General features: G+C 43.3%; 1 protein-coding gene across 1 annotated transcript in view; it reads right to left on the bottom strand.

The window, feature by feature from the left end:
* Positions 1 to 1,392: 1,392 nt before the first annotated feature.
* KCTD17 (potassium channel tetramerization domain containing 17) overlaps positions 1,393 to 21,284 on the bottom strand; it is a 32,733-nt gene continuing 12,841 nt past the window's right edge. The window contains exons 3-6 of the mRNA XM_015831934.1: positions 12,004 to 12,095; positions 10,780 to 10,875; positions 9,884 to 10,009; positions 1,393 to 1,755 (exon numbers count right to left, since the gene is read on the bottom strand). Coding sequence (XP_015687420.1) covers positions 1,573 to 1,755; positions 9,884 to 10,009; positions 10,780 to 10,875; positions 12,004 to 12,095 — 497 coding nt within the window. The 3' untranslated portion in view covers positions 1,393 to 1,572. The remainder of the gene's footprint in view (positions 1,756 to 9,883; positions 10,010 to 10,779; positions 10,876 to 12,003; positions 12,096 to 21,284) is intronic.

Raw genomic sequence — 21,284 nt, 5'->3', positions numbered from 1 at the left:
GACTGTTGTTCTTCTTCATCCAGAGACAACTCACTCTTTTTCCCATCTACCGGTCTTGAGGGGAGATACCTGAGTACTTTGTATGGGGGGGGGGGGAATTGGGCACCCCTTTCTCATTTGATTGTCTGGCTTTCCCCCTATTAAGATCTAGAAGGGGAAGAGAAGAAGAGTTATATCTTTTGCCTATTTCCATTTTTGGATCCAGTCAGGAAACCCCAAAATGCAGTATCCTGCTCTTTTGTCCCCCAATTTGCCCCAATGCATGTGGTTATTGTATGGGGTCCAACCCAGGGAGGCAACAAGGGCTGCACAGGTTGTGGTCACTGACTCAGGAGACATCTTGGGAGGGGAAACAAAATGATGAACTGATGTGCCACTGGAGACCAGCACTGGTTTGACCCCAGCCATTGGGGAGATACTTCCACAAACAATAAACTGCTATTGATGACCATGGCAGAAGGTCTGTTGCGTTTATAGGAACAAAGAGAAAAGAGAAGGAAAGGGCTAAAGGAAAAACAAAAATCTAGAGCTGAAAAACAGCCAAAGTAGAGGGAATACATAATAGAGCTGACAGGCAATGTACTCTCCGAAGCAGGCAGGACTCAAGTAGGAAAGGAGACATTCTTCCCAGCAGAAGCAATATCAAAACCCTTCCCAAATCCAGGAAGGAGATATCACATTACGGATCATTCTGGTTCCATATAAAAGGAAGATTGGCAAGAAAAAGGAGATCTCTTGATACAATTGAGTAACAAAGATAGAAGATGCCGATTGCAAAATTTGCCCTCAGCAAAGACAGGGTGATTTTTTTGCAATATGAAGCTTTGGTTTTTGTTTTAGATCACAATATAAGTAAGAATAGAAGGGAGATGGAAGGATGAGTAGCTGCCAAAAGCATAGCACATAATTGGCATGCAGAGACAACCAAATTCAATCTCTGACTTGTCCAGTTAATGATATCTCAAAGAACAGAGGTAGAAAAGTACTACTCATAAGAAAAGCTACAGCCAAGTCAGAATGGTCACTCTCCATTTCATTTTTTTAAAGGCTGCTTTGTATGTTTAGAAGTCAGTTAACAGCCCCTTTTCTCTTGCCTTTAATCTTCTACTGTGATACTCCATTTCTCAGAATCATGAGGCTTATTTTGGAAGACAAATTCAAAATGGTCTCAGTCCAGATACCTATACCTTAGCAAAAAGAGTCCAAGAAAAAGGAAGGTGCTGGGTGAGTCACAGATAAAAGGTGTGATGGTGCAGATGATGTGTTGTCTTTTATCAAAACAGAATGGGAAAGAGAGGCCCAAAGGGAAAAGTCTAAACTAGGTTACAATGCAGGATTCTTGGCTCATGGAGGAAAAGGAGGATCAAAGAAAAAAAAATAACAAGAAAAGGGGACGGAGTGTAAAATGGAAAGAGCAGAAAGTAAAAGGCCTCTAAAAGGTCACACGAAGAAAGAGAATCAGTGAAATCTTGGGTTGCTGGAGTTTGCTACAAATTTAGTATTAAAACAAACAGTTTAGACCAAAGTGCAACAGCTGCCAAATGCACAGTTTTCCCCCACCTCTCACCAGCCTTAGGCTTCTGTATATTGCTTGATGCCCACACAGGCACTCCATGCACCCTCTTTTGAAGCTCCTCCACCTTCTGCTTGCACTGGTGCCTCCTCCTGCCTCTCAACTTCTTGCAGCTGCAACTCATCATTCTGCTGTTCTTGTTCTGGGTCTTCCTCAGGATTCTGTGTTGCAACAGGCGGCACCTAAGGAAAGAACAACAGAAATAGGAATATCACCAATAAGGGACGGATGATTCCACTTCTTCTGTAAAGGCTCTGGAACAGAACTTCAGCTCTGGGTTTAATTAACTGGGATAGCTCAAAGGCTGAGAGGATAATTTTAAGACTAAGAAATAAACCAGAATAACAGAGTTGGAAGGGATCTTGGAGATCTTCTAGTCCAACTCCCTGCTCAGGCAAATGGTTGTCCAATCTCTTCTTAAAAACCTCCAGTGTTGGAGCATTCACAACTTCTGGAGGGAAGTTGTTCCACTGATTAATTGTTCTAATTTAATTCTAAGTTGCTTCTCTCGTTTTAGCCTGCTGTCCCCTAATCATCTTTGTTGCTCTTCTCTGCACTCTTTCTAGAGTCTCAACATCTTTTTTACATTGTGGCAACCAAAACTGGATGCAGTATTCCAAGTGTGGCCTTACCAAGGCATTGTAAAGTGGTATCAACACTTCACGTGATCTTGATTCTATCCCTGTTAATGCAACCTAGGACTGCATGAGCTTTTTTTGGCAGCTGCAGCACACTGCTGGCTCATATTTAAGTCATTGTCCACTAGGATTACAAGATCCCTCTCACAATTACTACTATTGAGCCAGGTACCATCTATACTGTACCTGTGCATTTGTTTTTTCTTGCCTAAATGTAGATCCTTACTTTTTTCACCAATGAATTTCATTTTGTTAGATAGGGCCCAGTGTTCAAGATCCTTCTGTATCTTAAACCTATCTCCTGGAATATTGGCTATTCCTGCCAGCTTCATGTCGTCTGCAAATTTGATGAGTTCCCCATCTATCCCTCAGATCATATCTAACATTTGCCATCAACTAGCTTTGGGTTGCATTTCAGCTCTCATGTCAGTCAGCCCAGCTAAAAGAAGCAGCAATGATGTAAGTTTATCTTACAGTATTATTTATAAAAGTTACAGTTAGATCAGGGATAAGCAACCTTTTGGGAAAGCACACTTGGAATTTCAAAATTATTTTGTGGAAAAATGGCTGTCAGGGAAGATATTCCTGTTCACAAAATGGCTGCTATAATGGACACCAGCAATCATAAAACATCCGCCTAACAGAAGGCAAAGTATCATTTCCACAAGATGCCTCCTATAATCTTTTGCGAGATCCAAATGCATTCCTGAAAATATCTGTGCTTTTTTCTGCAATATTTCATCTTCCTCCTGTTTTATTTTTTTAATCAAAAAAATATTTTAAAAAGCGAGATGAAATAGGGAGCCTGGTGGGCACAGTATCTCTCAAAAGCCTCCTGTTACCTTTGCTGAACTAGATCATGCACATGAAGCACTGTAAATACTTAAAACACATGTGGCTAATATTTCGTCAATGAAGAACTTGGGACTAATCACCTCACTTCAGAAAATCCTTCACTCTGGAATCTCAGTTAACAGAAAACCAAGCAGGACAATACCATGTAGAATTAAACAAAATGCTTGCAGTTCTGAGGAACTACAAATTTATTTGAATTTTGGAATATCATATCTATGAAAGGAAATAGGTATGAAAATGTAATTCTGCTCCATCTCTCCTTGTAAAAAGAGTGCAATATTGTCAAGACATCCTTCTCTGTACTCAAGAAAAAGCAGCAGGCAAGGTACAGGTGACAGATGATTTATTTCATACTGGAGAAAGTTAGCGCTGGGAGTGAACTGCTCCCAGCGCTTTACATAGCCTCTCCGTGTTGCAGCCCCACCCCCCAGTCTGCAAGCCAGCATCCGGCATGCAGAGCTCATAAGCAGCCAGTCGGGAAATCGCTTTCTTTCCTCGCCATGCATCGGATGGCTCACTGGAGCAGGTCCCAGGCAGGCTTCCAGCGTCCAAATTGCCAGGAACCAGGTAGCCCCTCCCCTTGTTCCGCCGCTTCCCACGGCACTGTGCCGCCTGTCCTTGCCTCGCACCATGGCCTGTGGGGAGTCCCCTCTTCACAGCCGCCGGGAGTATTCTCCTCGTCAATGTGCCGAGGCACCGGACAACTGGCAGCGTCCCGGCAGCAGCTCCCACCGGTGAAGAGGGTGGCCAGGAGGTTGCAGCGGCACCAAACTCCTGCGTCCCTCAGCTGGCGCCCCCCCGGACCCAGACCCAGTCCAGGCGGCGGCAAGGCAGGCCATGATGAGTCCTGGCAGTCCCGGCTGGCGAGATGGTGGAAGGGGAGGCGACGGTCCGGCGTGAGGTTCCCCCCCTCCTTTGAGTGTCAGGCCCATGGGGCTCAACAGGCGGCTCCCTCTACCAGGGCTCCACCTGAAAGGAAAGAAGACTCGCATGAGTGGTCGTCCGCCCCAACGGACGGATCGGCCAATCCCCACCACCCGGCTTCCTAGGGCACCAGCGATGGAAGGCTTGCACCAAGTGGGGGGCATAGACATCTGCCTCCCTCACCCACGATGCCTCTATAAGGGCATATTTTTCCCAGAAACCTGGGTAGGTGTAGTCGGACAGCCACCGGGTTAATGATCTGAACGACCCGGAAGGGACCTAGAAACTTCGGCACCAGTTTCCTACAAGGAACCCGTAGCCGGAGATACTTTGTAGACAGGTAAATCAGGTCGCCCACCTGGAACGGTTTCTGGGGCTTCTGTTTTTTATCAGCCTGCACCTTAGTGGCTTCCCTGGCTTTCACCAGGGCCTCCTTAACCGCCCTCCACACACACCCCAGGTGCACCATCCACTCCCTAGGTTTAAAGGGCAAGGGATCTCCTTGGTTGTACTCAGGTATGGGGATAAAGTCTCTGCCATGCACCACCCAGAAGGGAGTAAGCCCGGTGCTACTATGCACCACATTATTATAGGCCTTCTCTACAAACGCCACCAGGTCTACCCAGTCCGTTTGCTGGTGGGACACATAGCTTCGCAGACAGCGCTCCACCATGGCATTTGCCTGTTCTGCTGCCCCGTTGGTGCTCGGATGGTACGCCGAGCTGAGACCCTGGGACGATCCGATGAATCGGATGAACTCGCACCAGAAGCGAGCCATGAACTGCACCCCCTGATCCGAAATCATTCGTCGGGGTACTCCGTGCAGGCGGTAAACGTGTGTAATGAACAGCCTGGCCAGCCTCCAAGCAGACGGCAATCCCTTACACGGAATGAAGTGCGCCTGCTTGGAGAAAAGGTCCACAACAGTCCAAATCACTGTGTAGCCACGGCTCTCAGGCAACTCGACGATGAAATCCATCGCGATGTCCTCCCAGGGTCTGGTTGGGACCGCCACCGGTTGCAGTAATTCCAGGAGCTTCCCTGTACGGGGCTTTGCGGTAGCACAGATGTGGCACCCCCGGACGTAGGTCTCTATGTCCGCTTTCATTCCGGGCCATGAGAATTGATGCCTTGCCAAATGTAGGGTCTTGAGAAACCCGAAGTGACCTGCCTGTTTCGTGTTGTGGCAACGTTGGAGCACCCACTGCCTCAGTGCTTGCGGAATGTAGAGCTTATCACCACGCCAAGCCAGACCGTCCCATTTTGTTAGCAGATCTGGATTGTCCTGTAACCAGGGGTCATCCTGGAGTGCTGTCCTTAGCTCGTGCCCCAGGCCACTTGCCACCGTACGGGGTACCACCCTCGTCGCGGCCTGGTGGTAAGGGGACAATCACCTGCACCTCCTCCCGTTTGCTATTATATTGAGGCAATCTCGACAAGGCGTCGGCCAGGAAATTCCACCCCCTCCGGTACGTACTTTAACTGGAACCGGAACCACCTGAAATAGTGTGCCCATCGGACGTGTTTAGGGGACAGGCGTCTTGGGGCCTGCAGTATTTCCAGGTTCTTATGGTTTGTCCAGACCTCAAACGGTTCCTTCGCCCCCTCGAGGAGGTGCCGCCATGTTGAGAGCACCCACCGTACAGCAAACGCCTCCTTCTCCCAGATGGCCCACGCCCGTTCGGTCTCTGTCAGTTTCCGTGACGTATAGGCACAGGGTTGCAGGGATCCCTGACTGTTCCTCTGGAGTAAAACCGCCCCTACTGCAACGTCACTGGCACCAGCCTGTACCACAAATAGCCTGTCAGGGTCTAGGTGGAGCAGAACCGGCTCCCTCACGAACAGAGCCTTCAGAGTCTCAAAGGATTTCTGACACGCCATTGTCCATGCCAACGGCTGACTGAGGCATGACTTTATCATGGCCTGTCGGGTGGGTAGCAGGTCTATCAGGGGCAATGCCACCGCAGCAAATGAGGGGATGAATTGTCTATAAAAATTGGCAAACCCCAAGAAGCTCTGTAGTTGGCGGCAGGTTCTTGGTGCCTGCCACTCCAGAACGCTCTTGACCTTACCAGGGTCCATTTCCACCCCTGCCCCTGATATCCGATATCCCAGGTAGTCCAGTCGGGATTGATGGAACTCGCACTTGGACAATATCACAAATAGCTGGGCCCTCAACAGTTTCTCCAACACCTGCCTCACCAACCTGACATAGTCCTCCATGGTGGTGGTATAGATGAGAATATCATCCAGATATACAAGCACCCCGCAGTACAAGTATTCATGCAACACTTCATTAATGAGTTGCATGAATACCACGGGGGCTCCCTGCAATCTGAAAGGCATGACCCGAAACTGGTAACTACCAAGTGGGCAGTTGAAGGTTGTCTTCCATTTGTCCCTTGGCTTGATGTGGACCCGATAGTATGCTTCGCGCAGGTCCAGCTTGTTGAATATCTTGCCCTGTGCCAGATGGGCCAGGAGGTCCTTCATCAATGGAAAGGGGTACATATGTTCAACACACACCCCATTGATGCCGCGGAAGTCCACACACAACCGGAGGGAACCATCCTTCTCCTTGAACAGGACCGGCGCCGCGATCCGGGAGCGGGCTGGCTGGATGAAACCCCTGGCCAGGTTCCAGTCGATGTAGTGACGTAATTCCTCCATCTCCCGGGGTGTCATCGCATACATACACGGCTTAGGCAGTTTTGCTCCCGGCATGATGTCAATAGCGTAGTCGGTTGGTCGGTGGGTGGCAGGATGTCGCACTCACGTTCGCCAAAGACCTCGATGAGGCCAGCATACATAGCCGGAAAGCTGTTCGCCTGCCCTGTGCCGGCCTGGGTCGCTTTTGCCCCTCTGCTGCCTCCCTCCACCTCCTTGGGGTCCAGGGTTGGTGGCCGGAGACCAACTCCCAGGCATAGGTTTCAATAACCGCCCTCCCACCAAATTGTTGAGCCCCACTTATCCAACCATGCAAGCCCCAGGATCACTGCCTCAGTCATGGAGGGGACCACAATGAACCGGAAGACCTCCCAATGGCCCCATCTCCCTCCTCACAGGTTCTGTTATGAGAGTGGCCGGAGCCCCCCCTTGAAGGGACCTGTCCACCTGCTCGAATTGGATCGGGTTAGCCAACCGTCTCACCCGGATTCCGACTTTGGTTACCACATCCTTACTGATGAGGCAGCGGGTACAACCGGAGTCAATTAGGGCCCTGTACTCCCCCCTATGACCTGTTTGTGGGCTTATTAGGGTGATAGGGATGGCGAAGGGACATACTGGCTCACTTACCATGGGATCCTCGGCCGAGTCGTCCGCACTGTCATAAGCCACCATCTGGTACCTGGTGGCGGATGTTGCCTCTTCCCCCATCAGAGGCGGCCGTCGGGGGGCATCCCCTTCCGGTTGCTGCACTGCCTGCGAACGTTCTGTGGTCTTCTTGGTTGTAAGACCGGCTTTCCTGGGAGTCGATGGGTTACTTTGCGGCATGGGAACTGGACACTTTGCTGCCCGATGCCCTCGTTGGTTGCACCGAAAACACCAGAACGCCGGCCTAGAAGGCAGACTGGTGGACCATGGTACTGGAGCTTGGGTCCTACGGCCGTCGTCTCTGGGTTTCTCTGCTACCTTCCGGGGCGCGAGTGAGTCCTCCCCCTTCCTCCGGAACTCCTGCAGTCCCGTGTCCAGTTCGACCACTACCCGGAACCATTTTTGGAGCTGGTTCGGAACACCCCTGAAGACACATGCCTGGCGTAAATCTCGGTCCAGGCCTGCTTGAAAGTGATGAACCAGGAGACGTTCCGGCCATGACCGTAGTCTCCCGGCCACCCGTCGGAAGTCCCGGACGTATTCCATGGCGGACCGGCCCTGCTGTTTCAACGCCAGTACCTCCGCCTCGGCCCGCTGGACCCGGGAGATGTCCTTGAATCTGGACCGTAGTGCTTCCAGGAACAAGCCGGCGTCGGCCAGCTCCCTCGCATGGTCACTATAGAGGTCCGCTGCCCATGCCGCTGCCTCGTCCTGCAGGCTAGCTGTCACCGCCACCACCATCGCCCATTGGGATGAATAGAACCGGGCGTAACGGTCCAGGTGGCTGATGACGTGGCTAAGGAACATTGCCAGGAGGTCTGGGTTCCCGTCAAAAGTCACCGGTATTGGCGGCGGACCCCAAGCCAACCCTGGACCCCATGTCCCCAGAGGCGGCCCTGCTCCCCGGAGGCCTTCGTCCATAGGGGAGAACCGGTGGTCACCGGGGCCTGCCATCTGCCAGTCCAGAGCCCCAGACAACCTTGCTGTCTGCCTTGTGGGCACTCCATGAGGATCTGCCAATGACCTTCCCTCCTGTCTAGGCCGTGACTGAGCTGTCGGGACGCCCAGAACAGGGGCCCCCACCTGAGAAGTACCAGTGCCAGGAGAAACCTGGAACCTCGGGCTGGCTAGATGAAATTGCGATGGTTCCGACGAAGCAGGCTGCGTCTCAACTCGAGACCAAGGTGCCGTCCCATGGCCAGCCTCCACTCGTGGCCATGAAGGAGGGTCCATGTACCCCATCTCGCCGAACCGATCCCGGAGGATGTCCATCGTCTGTCTTCCGGGCGCCATGAAATAACTCCACTCCACCTCGTCCTCCTCTGTGAGTCGCCTCTCCCTCCATTCCATTAGAGGTCCCCCGGCACCCGGTGTGGGTATCTGGCCAGGGTCCGGGTGGGCAAGCGCAGGGCTAAGCCACCGTTCCCCTGAAGGTGCCGGGACCCCTGCCTCCTGGGATTCACTCACCGTGGCTGCAGGCAGTGGGTCCCGCTCCTTGGGCGTCACCGATGGCTGGGCATCCCCTGGCTCTGCAGTATGCGTTGGTGCCACAGCTCCGGCTGGCTCGCCCTTCTCTGCCGACGGGGCAGCCCCTTGCGTTCCCTCTGTCATTTCCTAACCAGCACAGGAATTGGAAAAGGTGAACAAAAAAGTGGAGCACTAACTTACTGTCAAGACGTCCTTCTCTGTCCTCAAGAAAAAGCAGCAGGCAAGGTACGGGTGACAGATTATTTATTTCATACTGGAGAAAGTTAGCGCTGGGAGTGAACTGCTCCTAGCACTTTACATAGCCTCTCCGTGTTGGAGCCCCACCCCCACCCCCAGTCTGCAAGCCAGCATCCGGCGTGCAGAGCTCATAAAAGGCCAGTCGGGACATTGCTTCCTTTCCTCGCCATGCATCAGATGGCTTGCTGGAGCAGGTCCCAGGCAGGCTTCCAGCGTCCGAATTGCCAGGAACCAGGTAGCCCCTCCCCTTGTTCCGCCGCTTCCCACGGCACTGCGCCGCCCGTCCTTGCCTCGCGCCATGGCCTGTGGGGAGTCCCCTCTTCACAGCTGCCGCGGGGATTCCCCTCATCAACACGCCAAGGCGCTGGACAGCTGGCAGCGTCCCGGCAACATCTCTGACGTCAGCGGATACGCTCCCAGCTGCCGGTGGTCCCGGCAGTCCTGGCAGCGGCTCCCGCTGGCGAAGAGGGTGGCCGGGAGGCTGCGGCGGCGCTGAACACCTGCGCCCGTCAACTGACGGCCCCCCAGACCCGGACCCATTCCAGGCGGCGACAAGGCAGGCTGTGGTGAGTCCTGACTGTGGTCCCGGCCGGCGAGATGGTGGAAGGGGAGGCGGCGGTCCGGCGTGAGGTTCCCCCACCCCTCCTTTGAGTGTCGGGCCCACTTTCTCAGAAATATTTTTAAAAGGGAGAAAAACATGGATCATTGGCTTAAAAATAAACATTTCTAAAACTAGATTGGACATGATAGGGAACAGCAAAGAGCAAGTATTAACAAGTTTGCCATTTGATAGCTGAAAAGATAGTTGAGAAAGTAAGTCATTTAAATTTCAGGATTTTAAGGATTCCCTAACCTTGACTTTCCGGCTGGACTCAGAATAGAGGCCACTGGGTGAGCTGCACAGTTCCTTCGAGACAACACACAGGAATTCCGATTGATCCTCATTCCCATAGTTATAGGATGATCCAATATTCACCAGCTATAGAAAGAGATGAATGAATGCTTGTTATGCCAAATGATGCAAAAATGGGAACACTTCTAGTCTGAAAAGGAACACAAGGTCTGAAGAGGGCAAATGTTAGGATTAGTGCAGAAGACTTAATGTTAGTGCATTTGTCCTTCACAGTGGTTTTTATATGACAAGATATAAAAGAAATTTACCGTGTTTTTCAATAGAGCCAGAAAGATTCAATCTGCCAAAAGATTTTTATCATGACATAGAAAGAGTTAAGGAATATTTCCCCTCAATCTCCAATTAAGTTTGGAATGTTCTAGGATCTGAAAAATTTATAAATCTTAAGCTTATATAGTCTAAGAATTGGGAGTATTGTCAATTCACAATTTATGCCTACAATCTTACCTATATTCATTAAAAAGCACTGAAAACAGTGGGACATACTGATAATCAGGCATAAGATTGCATGAAATGTCTTGCACAACACATGTCTATTAAAAAGTAAGCACCATAAAGTTTACCGAAACTTATTCCCAGGCATGCAGTCAGAAGCGGGGGAAAATGACTAATAAAGTTTATTAGGTCGGTATGTTTCTTCCTTCTTTGAATCTGGTTCGTGAATTACTTATAAGAGCCAGAGAGATGCACATGTGAAGCATATTCTGTTTAAAAAATGACTGTATATTCTATTTAAAAAAAACTGAAGATTCTGAAATCACTATCAAATTCAACACTGGGAAACCTGTACTCATCTTTTAATAAATTTAATAAATAAATGAAATTATCTTGCATACCTGTTCAAAGCGCCACCCATCTGACATTGTAGAAACCATCTGTGTGAGCTCTTCCTCCTGACACTGCAGCACTCTGTAGACATGCTTTGGTGGCACCTAGAAGAAGCAGGTCAAGGAACAACAGACCATATCAGCAAGGGCTTTCCTGTCTACTTGTCCAGATTTTCTACTAATAAACAAAGCCAGACAGGGGCTTCTCATCCTCAATTCTGCCTCCTAGTGGAAAGAAGTCTATGCTATAGAAAAGACAGAAGCAACTGCTAGTTGTTGGAACATCTGTATATATGCATTAGACTGAAAAGTTTTAGATGAGCAAGGAGAAGAGCTTTAGCTAAACAAGTGAACATCTTCTGGCAGGGCTGGGCTAAGAGCTAAGAATCCAGAGTTTTCTGGCAACCGAAATAAGTAATGCTGGTGTAGGAATGATGTCATTCATTATAAAGCAAAAGGAGTGAGCAGTTCTGAACTTGGAAGGAAGAGAGGGACATGAAATTTCAGGCCTGAAAATTTCATGCCTTGAAATGAAACGTTTTGCACTATTCTCACATGGAGACTCAGAGCAAAGCCACACATGAGATATATGAGAATAAAAAGAGCAATCTGTCTCAAAGGTTTAGACGTTATCTTCAGTTAAGAGAGATCTAGAAGTACAGATTTCCTCATTTCAGCAACCTCCAGATGGGTTGGGATTTCAGTTCCCAGAATTCCCAGCCCATATTTCTTTGATCATTTGAGGCTGAAACTGATATTGTGCCAACACATCTGGAAGGCACCTGGTTGGGAAAAGCTGCAGTATAGTATGAGAATTGCCGTCAGTCAGAATAGGAGATATATGGACAAGTAGCTTAATATGTGAAATCCTAGGAAGTTTTCCAGCTTCTCATGTCTCTCATAGCAACAATCAAAGACCAAGTGCTAAGAGTACTGCCTTTTCACTGCTCTCATATATGATCTTTCTCCCAAAAAATACAGACTGAATTTTCAGGAATCATTATTTCATTCTTTCCAATTGCATAATTAACACCTTATTAACACTGAATAATAAATACCCCAAAATTAGCTGAATTAAAACAGTCCCTGCTTTAACAATTAAATGCTGGCTTGTTTATTCCCAATCTTGTAACATTTATCCTTGTTCAATTTTTTTGAAAAATGAAAGTTAATATTCTGGGCACTTTTGTTTTCAATTTCTCTTAAATATAATTCTGACATTTCCCAACACACCTGGGTTATGGTGTAATCCTTTTCCTCCAGTCTGTCTTTTATTAGTCTGATTAGAGACCCAATGTTGTAGAATTCTGCTTCTTCCAGAACTCCTAATAATAATAACAGAGAGCATTAAAAATAAAACACTAAACAATCTCACTAACAACTAATATTAATTAAAAATATAAGCATTTGGTTATTACACTGAAAAGATTTCATATCAGAATTATACGCTGCAAGAGTGTGATGTCTTTTATAGAGATCAAATTTGGAAAGGCAATCAAAATCTATGGGGAGAAGGCAAGGCAACAGTGAAAAATCACATAGGGGAATAATTCTAATTTAGCATACTGTGACATATGTAATATTGTATGTATGTATTGTATGTAATAATGTATGTTATAGTTCAATGGTTATGTCAGTCCAACTCACCTCACAGTGTTGTTGTGAGGAAAATAGAAGGAAGAAAGTGTTGGATATGTTCACCGCCTTGAGTTATTTGTAAAAATAATAAAGTTGGAATACAAATAAATAAATAAATATGTTCAAACACACACAATCCAGATTTTTTAAGGAAGAAACTATGTAACATCAGAAACAGAACTTTATCCACCAACATTATATAGTAAACATGCATCTCTTTTTCACAATCTTGCCTGCTGCAAAATGAGGAGGCAATTTTGATTTAAGAGAATCAGATCATCGTAGAAACATGCAACTGAAATAGATCTCAATAGATCACCCAAATCTATCAATACAAATTAGTAATGTAATACGAGGAATGAACAGCTTTATTCATACTTCCCATTTTAATTCTTCCACATCCATCTATACATTTGTTAATATCTCTTTCCATTCCATTCCAAGCAGCTTCCACATCAAATTTCTTTATGTACACTTCTCATTCTTTCTGTTACAACACTAATCTATTTTCCAATACTTTTCATACAGAATCATCATATTTGATCCTTATGCTCCTTCCAGCTCTACAGTTTTATGATTCTTCTTCCACTTTCTCTATTTCTATTCTGATTTCCTTTACATTTTCCCTTCTTTCTGTGCCTCTATTTTTTTCCAAAAAGCAATCAAAAACTGTCAAGAACATTCCATGTCACATTTAGGATCTCTCATCATCATGATATTGTTCACTAACTCTTTCAATCTCTCATCATAAACAAATCAGTAAAGCTTTTTGATTTATATTCCTTCCTTTTCCATGTGTACATGTGAACAGATTAAAACATAAACCCTAAATTCAAAACAAACAGATATTTCTAAGCAAGTATGTGGTAAACAATCATCATTTTCTCATTCAATTTTGCAACTCTGAACAGTCCCAATATTCATCTCATTACCATCCATTCATTCAAGTCATCTAACCAAGTCATTTTTCTCCAGAATCACATTCAATAGAATTTTGCATATTTGGCAAATTTAAGCTTGGTTCTTCCTTTGTGATATGAATGTAACATTCACCAAATCAAATCACACCACTCAGTTCAAGATTACTCCAGATACCTACTTTCATGAGCATTCACAACAGCACTTTCATTAATAAACTTAGTTTCACTTTTCCACATTCGACTCAACAAGATTAATCCACCTTCAATCAAATCTATTACATTCTTTCTTATAATTTTACATAAGTCATCTATTTTACTTTCATTTGTTTTAATTATTTAATTATTAGTAACAGTAGAATACAAGCAATTACAATGCCGATAAAAATGCTGTGGTTTGTAATGAAAAAAAAATGTACATGGAGGTGATTAAGTACAGAAGAAGAAATACTGATATAATTTTCATTTAGTATCAATATAGAATAAATCCAATCCTCAAGCTTATTATTCAGCCTGGATCATATGGAGATCTTTTCAAAATAGATAAGGCTCATATCTGAATTCATCAGGAAAATATATTTATTTCCATTTGCATAAGATTATCCTCCTTGCCAAGCCCCAGGCTTCATAAAACCAATTTGCCATAAAATGACAAATTCTATATTTTAGGAATATAGCTTGACAGCCCATTTATATCTTAATTTTTATATTTGCCTACAAAGTTGCATATGCTGTGTTTTGCATATGCTATGTTTTGCATATGCAGAGTTACCATATGCTAATTTTTCATTGAAACAAAGCTATGACTGAATTAAACCAAATGATATTTTAGGAGAATATCAAATCCAAGCACGGTCAAAAGAAGAAAGCTGAAGACAAGAAGACTCTGAAAAGACAGAGTAAGAAAGAAATGATCTGACAAATACTAAACAGCTTCTAATTAATATGCTTTTCCTTATCATTCAAATAACATGAGTCTCTTTTTCCCCCCCTACTAGGTCACGGAAATTGACAAGGAAGTTTAAGGTGATCAGATAAAACATGGAGCCCCCCCTTAAAAAAAATCAAAGGCAACCACAAAAGGGGAAAGAAATGGAAAGACAGTATATTTAATACATTTGAAGGAGTACAGATTTCAGAAGGATAAAAGAGAAGCACTGAGTCCAATGCTCAACTAAGTTACCCACTGCATGCTCAAATGCTACTCAAATTGAAAGTGACCATCCTAAATAGATACATATCAGAAAAGGTGACATAAAACCTCACAACTTTCTTTTACTTTAGTATACCAGCCTGGATAACAGATACAAATGCAAAAAACAAAGAGTACTTATGAAATCAATATAGATCACACTGAATCATAATGAAAGCAAGCAAACAAGCAAAAATACTTGCATTGAAATTCATCGTTTCAAAATAGGATAAATATAAATATTATTTTCTTCTACAAAGAAGCTAGAATGAATTTTGCGAAGAGAAAATAAATTAATCACCATTTCTATATGATTCCTTTCTACTTAATTTGAAAGTAGATCAATTATCTCAATAACTTATTACTGGCTTGGCATGAAATTAGAGAGAAAACACTGAGAAAAAATATTTCTAAGGATATGAGCAGAATGCTGGAATGGTCTTTTCAGAACCATTCTCAGTAGCACGGCACTTAATAGTGTATAAATGATAACTGTTACGCAACAAAGTGTAGGGGAAATTCTTGAGTTTCCCCAGCTCAGTGAGTCTATATTTAGTAGAATATGTGCATGTGAATAGAATCAAGCCTGTTAAAACAATCCAGAAAGAGATGCTTCAGATTCAAAAGAACATGCATGCTTAAATAAAAAGTATGCTCTGAGTTTTCTACTTTCATGGAGATAGGGGAGAAGAGAGGACGTGGAGAAGGAAAGGGAAGGGAAGCGAAGAGCTTTGTTCTTCCCAATTTCCTCCAATTGGGAAAGAGAAAACAAAAATAAAAAGAGGAATAAAAGAAGATACTTGGCTGCTTACTCATAACATTCTTACACAGTAAGAAGTTAAAAATGCACACTCCTAGTTCTCCAACACAAAATTGTAACAGCATTAAAAAATTCCAGATATCTTCATTAGCTTTAAAACACGCTTCTAGCAAATCTTTAAGAAAGTCAGCAAAAAATAATAGTTCTAGACATATCCTTAGGTACCCATTTCATTGTTAATAATCTCTTCATGATGAGCTGAACTTCTGAGTAAATAGAACTGAGCATGCTCCTTCTTACTTATCTTATTCATAGCAAATTTTGGGTACCTCAAGAGGCTTCATTCTCTTATTTAGCTGATTTTTCTAGCACAAAAGAAAACTCCATATTTACATAAAAGAAAAATGAACCTGAATTTAAGATGGCCAGGTGTATCACAAACATATTCTGTTTCAGAAGATCAACTTTCTAAAAACTGCTAAATCATCCCCTGGATTAATGTAATCTAGAAAACAATAAATTGTTCCAATGTATTCTGGAACATTCCAGCCTTTTCATGTCCAAGTCTTGTTCAAACCATTCCTGAAGTATATTTTTCCCTCAACAAATGTATGCATGTAACGACTCTCACATGTGTATTCATGTCTCTTAGTTTAAAGAGTCTGACAGACTAGTTGTTTTGGAGAAAAATGGGAGGTCAAAGTGGTATGTATTTCACCTTGACCTCCTGATAGAAAGGTGGGAAATTAACAAATGAACAAACTAAATAAGCAAATAGATAAAGGTGATCAAGACTAACCTTGATTAGTACCCCCACTCATTTGCTCATGTTCAGCAGTTATACAGGAACAGTGTTAGTTGCTTTCTAACTCTCTCAAGAAAATGTACTACACCCATAAGTAATTCTTTGAGAAGAAAGCTAGTGGAACAACCTGCCTCCAGAAGTGGTGAATGCTCCAACACTGGAAGTTTTTAAGAAGAGACTGGACAGCCATTTGTCTGAAATGGTATAGGGTTTCCTGCCTGAGCAGGGGGTTTGACTAGATGACCTCCAAGATCCCTTCCAACTTTTTTATTATTATTATTATTATTATTATTATTATTATTATTATTATTATTATTATTATTATTATTATTATTATTATTATTATTATTATTATTTTGGGGTAAATATAGTAAATGCTAGTTGGTCATTAAGTCATCCATAATAGAACATTATGGCTTGTTTAGACCCAAGCATTATATGTTAACTAAGCTACTCTGGCTTATTCAATAAATATTTTTTAAATAAAAAAAATTCCTGACTTAGTTTGATGCATAAATCCATCCAATGAATTAAACCTTTTCAGCCACCAAAATCAACTGATTTCCCATATGGAAATGTGACAAAATCTTGCCTATCAGAAAAATAACTTAACGAACTTGACAGATGGTTTAAGAATAAATTTACATCTATTTAGTTAGTTTGATTTATAAAGTCTGCCACTCAGCACATAACTCGGGGCAGTGTACATCATTAGTAAACAACAATTAAGTCCGTATAAAATGACTTAAAAGAAAAAGAAAAAGAAAATTCAAAACATAAGAACATTCAGTGCTGGAAAAAATTAAACCAACAGATTATTCTGTTGGCTTAATTTCCCCATTGCTTGGGAAAAGATTCAGATTTTTATGCCCTCTGAAATCAGGAAAGGATGGTGCCAACCAAATCTCAAGGAGGAATTGTGTTACTCCTTGAGATTTGGTTGGTCCCAAAGGACAGGAAAGTAACAGAGAAGGCACAACTCCTGTGTCTTGCCTGATGACACTGTCTACCATAAGTAACATAACACTGTCAACTATGTCCGATCAAACTGGGCCCTGTCAGATCTAACCAGAAGAGCAGAAATAATCAAAGATTATTTTCTAGTCCTGCAAATAACCCAGCCCTATGTCATGAAAAACTTCATAGTGAGAACCAGGATCTTGAAGTACACTCAGAAGCTCACTGGTAATCAATGTAGCTCGTAAAGTAGAGAGGTACCCTATTCACATCCCTGCCAACAGCAGCTTCTGAGAGATCATTGAGGACCTGGAATCATTGCAGTAATCCAACTGTGAGGTAACTAAGGCATGAATGACTATGAGGAGAGCCTCCTCATTCAGGCATAGGCACAACTGTTGTTATTCCTCTTAGAATAAGAGCTGTACGTCTAGTAGGACTCCCAAACTGCACACTGGGTAAATTTGGAGCAGTGCTACACTATCCAGAAAAAAGATGGAAAGTCTCTAGATCAGATGGTCCCCAAATCTACAGCTACTTGTATTACAAGGGTGAAGTCTGAGCCTGTTCTCCCTCAACCAGATCCCTATAGCTGCTAGACATCAAAACTGAATATTGATGGTATCATTTGGAAGGTCCAGTGTTGAGAGGTACATCCAACTCAATGCCTATGGATGACCCCATCCAGCAGTCTCATATAATCAGGAGTCAGAAAAGAATCAAGCTCGTAAAGTAGGATAGCCTCGATAGCCTACAAAGCAAGAACCTTGAGTTAGATCTCTCCTCTCAACTCCAGAACATCACCAATTTGAACTGGCCCAAGTGAAAAGAGAATGACTACAACTCCAGAACTTCCAACACTTAAGTCAGTCCAAAAGGATATAATAATCAATGGTATCAATACTATCAAGGAAACCAGTAGAAATACCACCTCTATACTAGTCCTGCCACACATCAAAAAATGAAATCGATACCATCTCTACACTGTATCCAGGTTTGAAATCTTACTGGGAGAGATCCAGAGATCCACCTAGAGACCTTTGAAACTGCAACCTGACTACTTTCTCAACAACTTTCCCTAAAAAGGAAGCAGTCCAGAAATTATCTAACAAAGTCAGATCCAGCATGACTGCTTGAGGGCGGGGGAGGGGATGTCTTCTTAAGCATGGGTTGAACCACCCCCTCTTTCAAGGATGAATCACTGCTTGGATTCAACCCACATGCTCTAGTTAGCCTTAACTAACTAACCAGATTATATCACCAAGCATACGGTTATTTGATTCATGAAAAAATATTTAAAATTTAATCTTCAGACATATCCACTATCTAGCTCTAATCCAATGATGGCCAATTTAAGACCTATTGGATCTATTCTGCTCTTATTTTTGTCTCAGTGGATATCAATATCCACTAACCAGAATTATCAGTCAGACAGAGGAGCAATATTAAGGAATTAGGGATTTCTAGCCCAAAATATCAGAGACCAGGTTGCAACTGATGGCTGGAGAATTCTGGAAGTATATTTTAAAGTTTCTGAGGTTGAGAAATACTAGCCTAAAGGAAACTGGCATGAAATTACTGCTACATAAGCAAATAAAATGTTGTCTTCCATTTTGTTCATCTGTCATCATTTGCATCCCGTCTCTTTCCCTAGAGAGACACACGTGATGCATTTCAGCAGCAGGCATGGGGGAATCTAGGCACTTAATGAACCCACTGAGGAACCAGAGTTACACTTAGGAACTAGCATTTTGTTATTTGCCAGAGTAATCTATTTGGACCTGATACCTGGTCCTCACAGTATGTCTCTTTCTTTCCTCAGCAAACTAGGTGAATATATTAATAAACAAAGCAAAAAATACAGCCACTCTGAGTCTGAAAATTGTGGGGAGGGAAATGAGGAAGCAGTTTCTTTTTCAATCACCACAGAGAATTACTGCCATCATTACAATGACGTTGTTGTTCCTTTCTTTTCCTTCCCCTCCCATGTAAACTAGAGTAGTATCCAAAACCAGAACCAAAATAGAATAAACAGAATAAAATATTGTAATTTCAGATTATTCAAGACTGATCAGTTGTCTTCTTGTAACATGCTAAATCCTAAACTTAGATTACTGAGACATGATTTTTGTTTGCACATAACATGTCCCCAAATAAACCAGACATGAGTTCCCATAACATGTAACTGAATTCTTATAACACACACTGCATCTTTAATCTCATGTATTGTTATCTGAACTCAGTAAGTTCTTCTCCCTATTCTTATTCTTTTTTTGTGCTATAAGAAAATTGTGCTTTGAATAATTCAGACAAGTGCTCTCACCATTGCCAACTACTCCCACAAGGAAAGGAAACTGTCAGAACAGAGAAACTGAAATGGCATAATGCTATGAATTAGTTCATCAGCTTCTTTTTTAAAAAATTGGNTCTGCTGCCGCCGCCGCCAGCCGGGGCATAATACGGTAAATAAATACGAGCATGGGGATCCGCGTGTGAACGAAGCCCCCCTCCCCCTCCCCTTTTGCTTTCGCTCTCGAGCCGGCGCTTTTTTTTTCTTGAAATTTCCCTCTTAAAATGAAGGTGCGTGTTATACGCCTGTGCGTGTTATACGCCGATAAATACGGTAATTTAGGTTTTTAGATAATTTTTTTTTTTATATATATATATTTCACCTACTTATGTAAAATAATATTTTGTGGAGTTAGGGATATTAATACTAGTTTACTTTTAGCTGAATAGTATCCTGGGATTAGGTTTGGGAAGTCCGGGGGGGGGGTAGGGTTTTTACATTGTGATGTATTTGTGATGTGCTTTTTTTTATGATGAAAATAATAAAAATTTATATTTGAAAAAAAAGATTACTCCAGATACCTACTTTCATGAGCATTCACAACAGCACTTTCATTAATAAACTTAGTTTCACTTTTCCACATTCGACTCAACAAGATTAATCCACATTCAATCAAATCTATTACATTCTTTCTTATAATTTTACATAAGTCATCTATTTTACTTTCATTTGTTTTAATTATTTAATTATTAGTAACAGTAGAATACAAGCAATTACAATGCCGATAAAAATGCTGTGGTTTGTAATGAAAAAAAATATGTACATGGAGGTGATTAAGTACAGAAGAAGAAATACTGATATAATTTTCATTTAGTATCAATATAGAATAAATCCAATCCTCAAGCTTATTATTCAGCCTGGATCTTATGGAGATCTTTTCAAAATAGATAAGGCTCATATCTGAATTCATCAGGAAAATATATTTATTTCCATTTGCATAAGATTATCCTCCTTGCCAAGCCCCAGGCTTCATAAAACCAATTTGCCATAAAATGACAAATTCTATATTTTAGGAATATAGCTTGACAGCCCATTTATATCTTAATTTTTATATTTGCCTACAAAGTTGCATATGCTGTTTTGCATATGCTATGTTTTGCATATGCAGAGTTACCATATGCTAATTCTTCATTGAAACGAAGCTATGACTGAATTAAACCAAATGATATTTTAGGAGAATATCAAATCCAAGCACGGTCAAAGGAAGAAAGCTGAAGACAAAAAGACTCTGAAAAGACAGAGTAAGAAAGAAATGATCTGACAAATACTAAACAGCTTCTAATTAATATGCTTTTCCTTATCATTCAAATAACACGAGTCTCTTCCCCCCCCCCACTAGGTCACGGAAATTGACAAGGAAGTTTAAGGTGATCAGATAAAACATGGAGCCCCCCCTTAAAAAAAATCAAAGGCAACCACAAAAGGGGAAAGAAATGGAAAGACAGTATGTTTAATACATTTGAAGGAGTACAGATTTCAGAAGGATAAAAGAGAAGCACTGAGTCCAATGCTCAACTAAGTTACCCACTGCATGCTCAAATGCTACTCAAATTGAAAGTGACCATCCTAAATAGATACTGTACTTGCGCACAGTCACTCATGCCCTTGTCACCTCCCGCCTGGACTACTGCAACGCTCTCTACATGGGGCTCCCCTTGAGGAGCACTCAGAGGCTCCAGTTAGTCCAGAATGCGGTCGCGCGGGCGGTGTTGGGAGGGACTCGTCGCTCCCATGTAACACCGTTACTGCGCGAGCTGCACTGGCTGCCGGTGGCTTTCCGGGTGCGCTTCAAGGTGTTGATTATCACCTTCAAAGCGCTCCATGGCATCGGACCTGGATATCTCCGAGACCGCCTCCTGCCACAGATTACCTCCCATCGACCAGTACGCTCCCAC

Source organism: Protobothrops mucrosquamatus, unplaced genomic scaffold, assembly GCF_001527695.2.
Source record: "Protobothrops mucrosquamatus isolate PMUCROS unplaced genomic scaffold, P.Mucros_1.0 scaffold_22, whole genome shotgun sequence".
Taxonomy (NCBI): domain Eukaryota; kingdom Metazoa; phylum Chordata; class Lepidosauria; order Squamata; family Viperidae; genus Protobothrops; species Protobothrops mucrosquamatus.
This window is presented reverse-complemented; position numbering and strand designations above follow the sequence as displayed.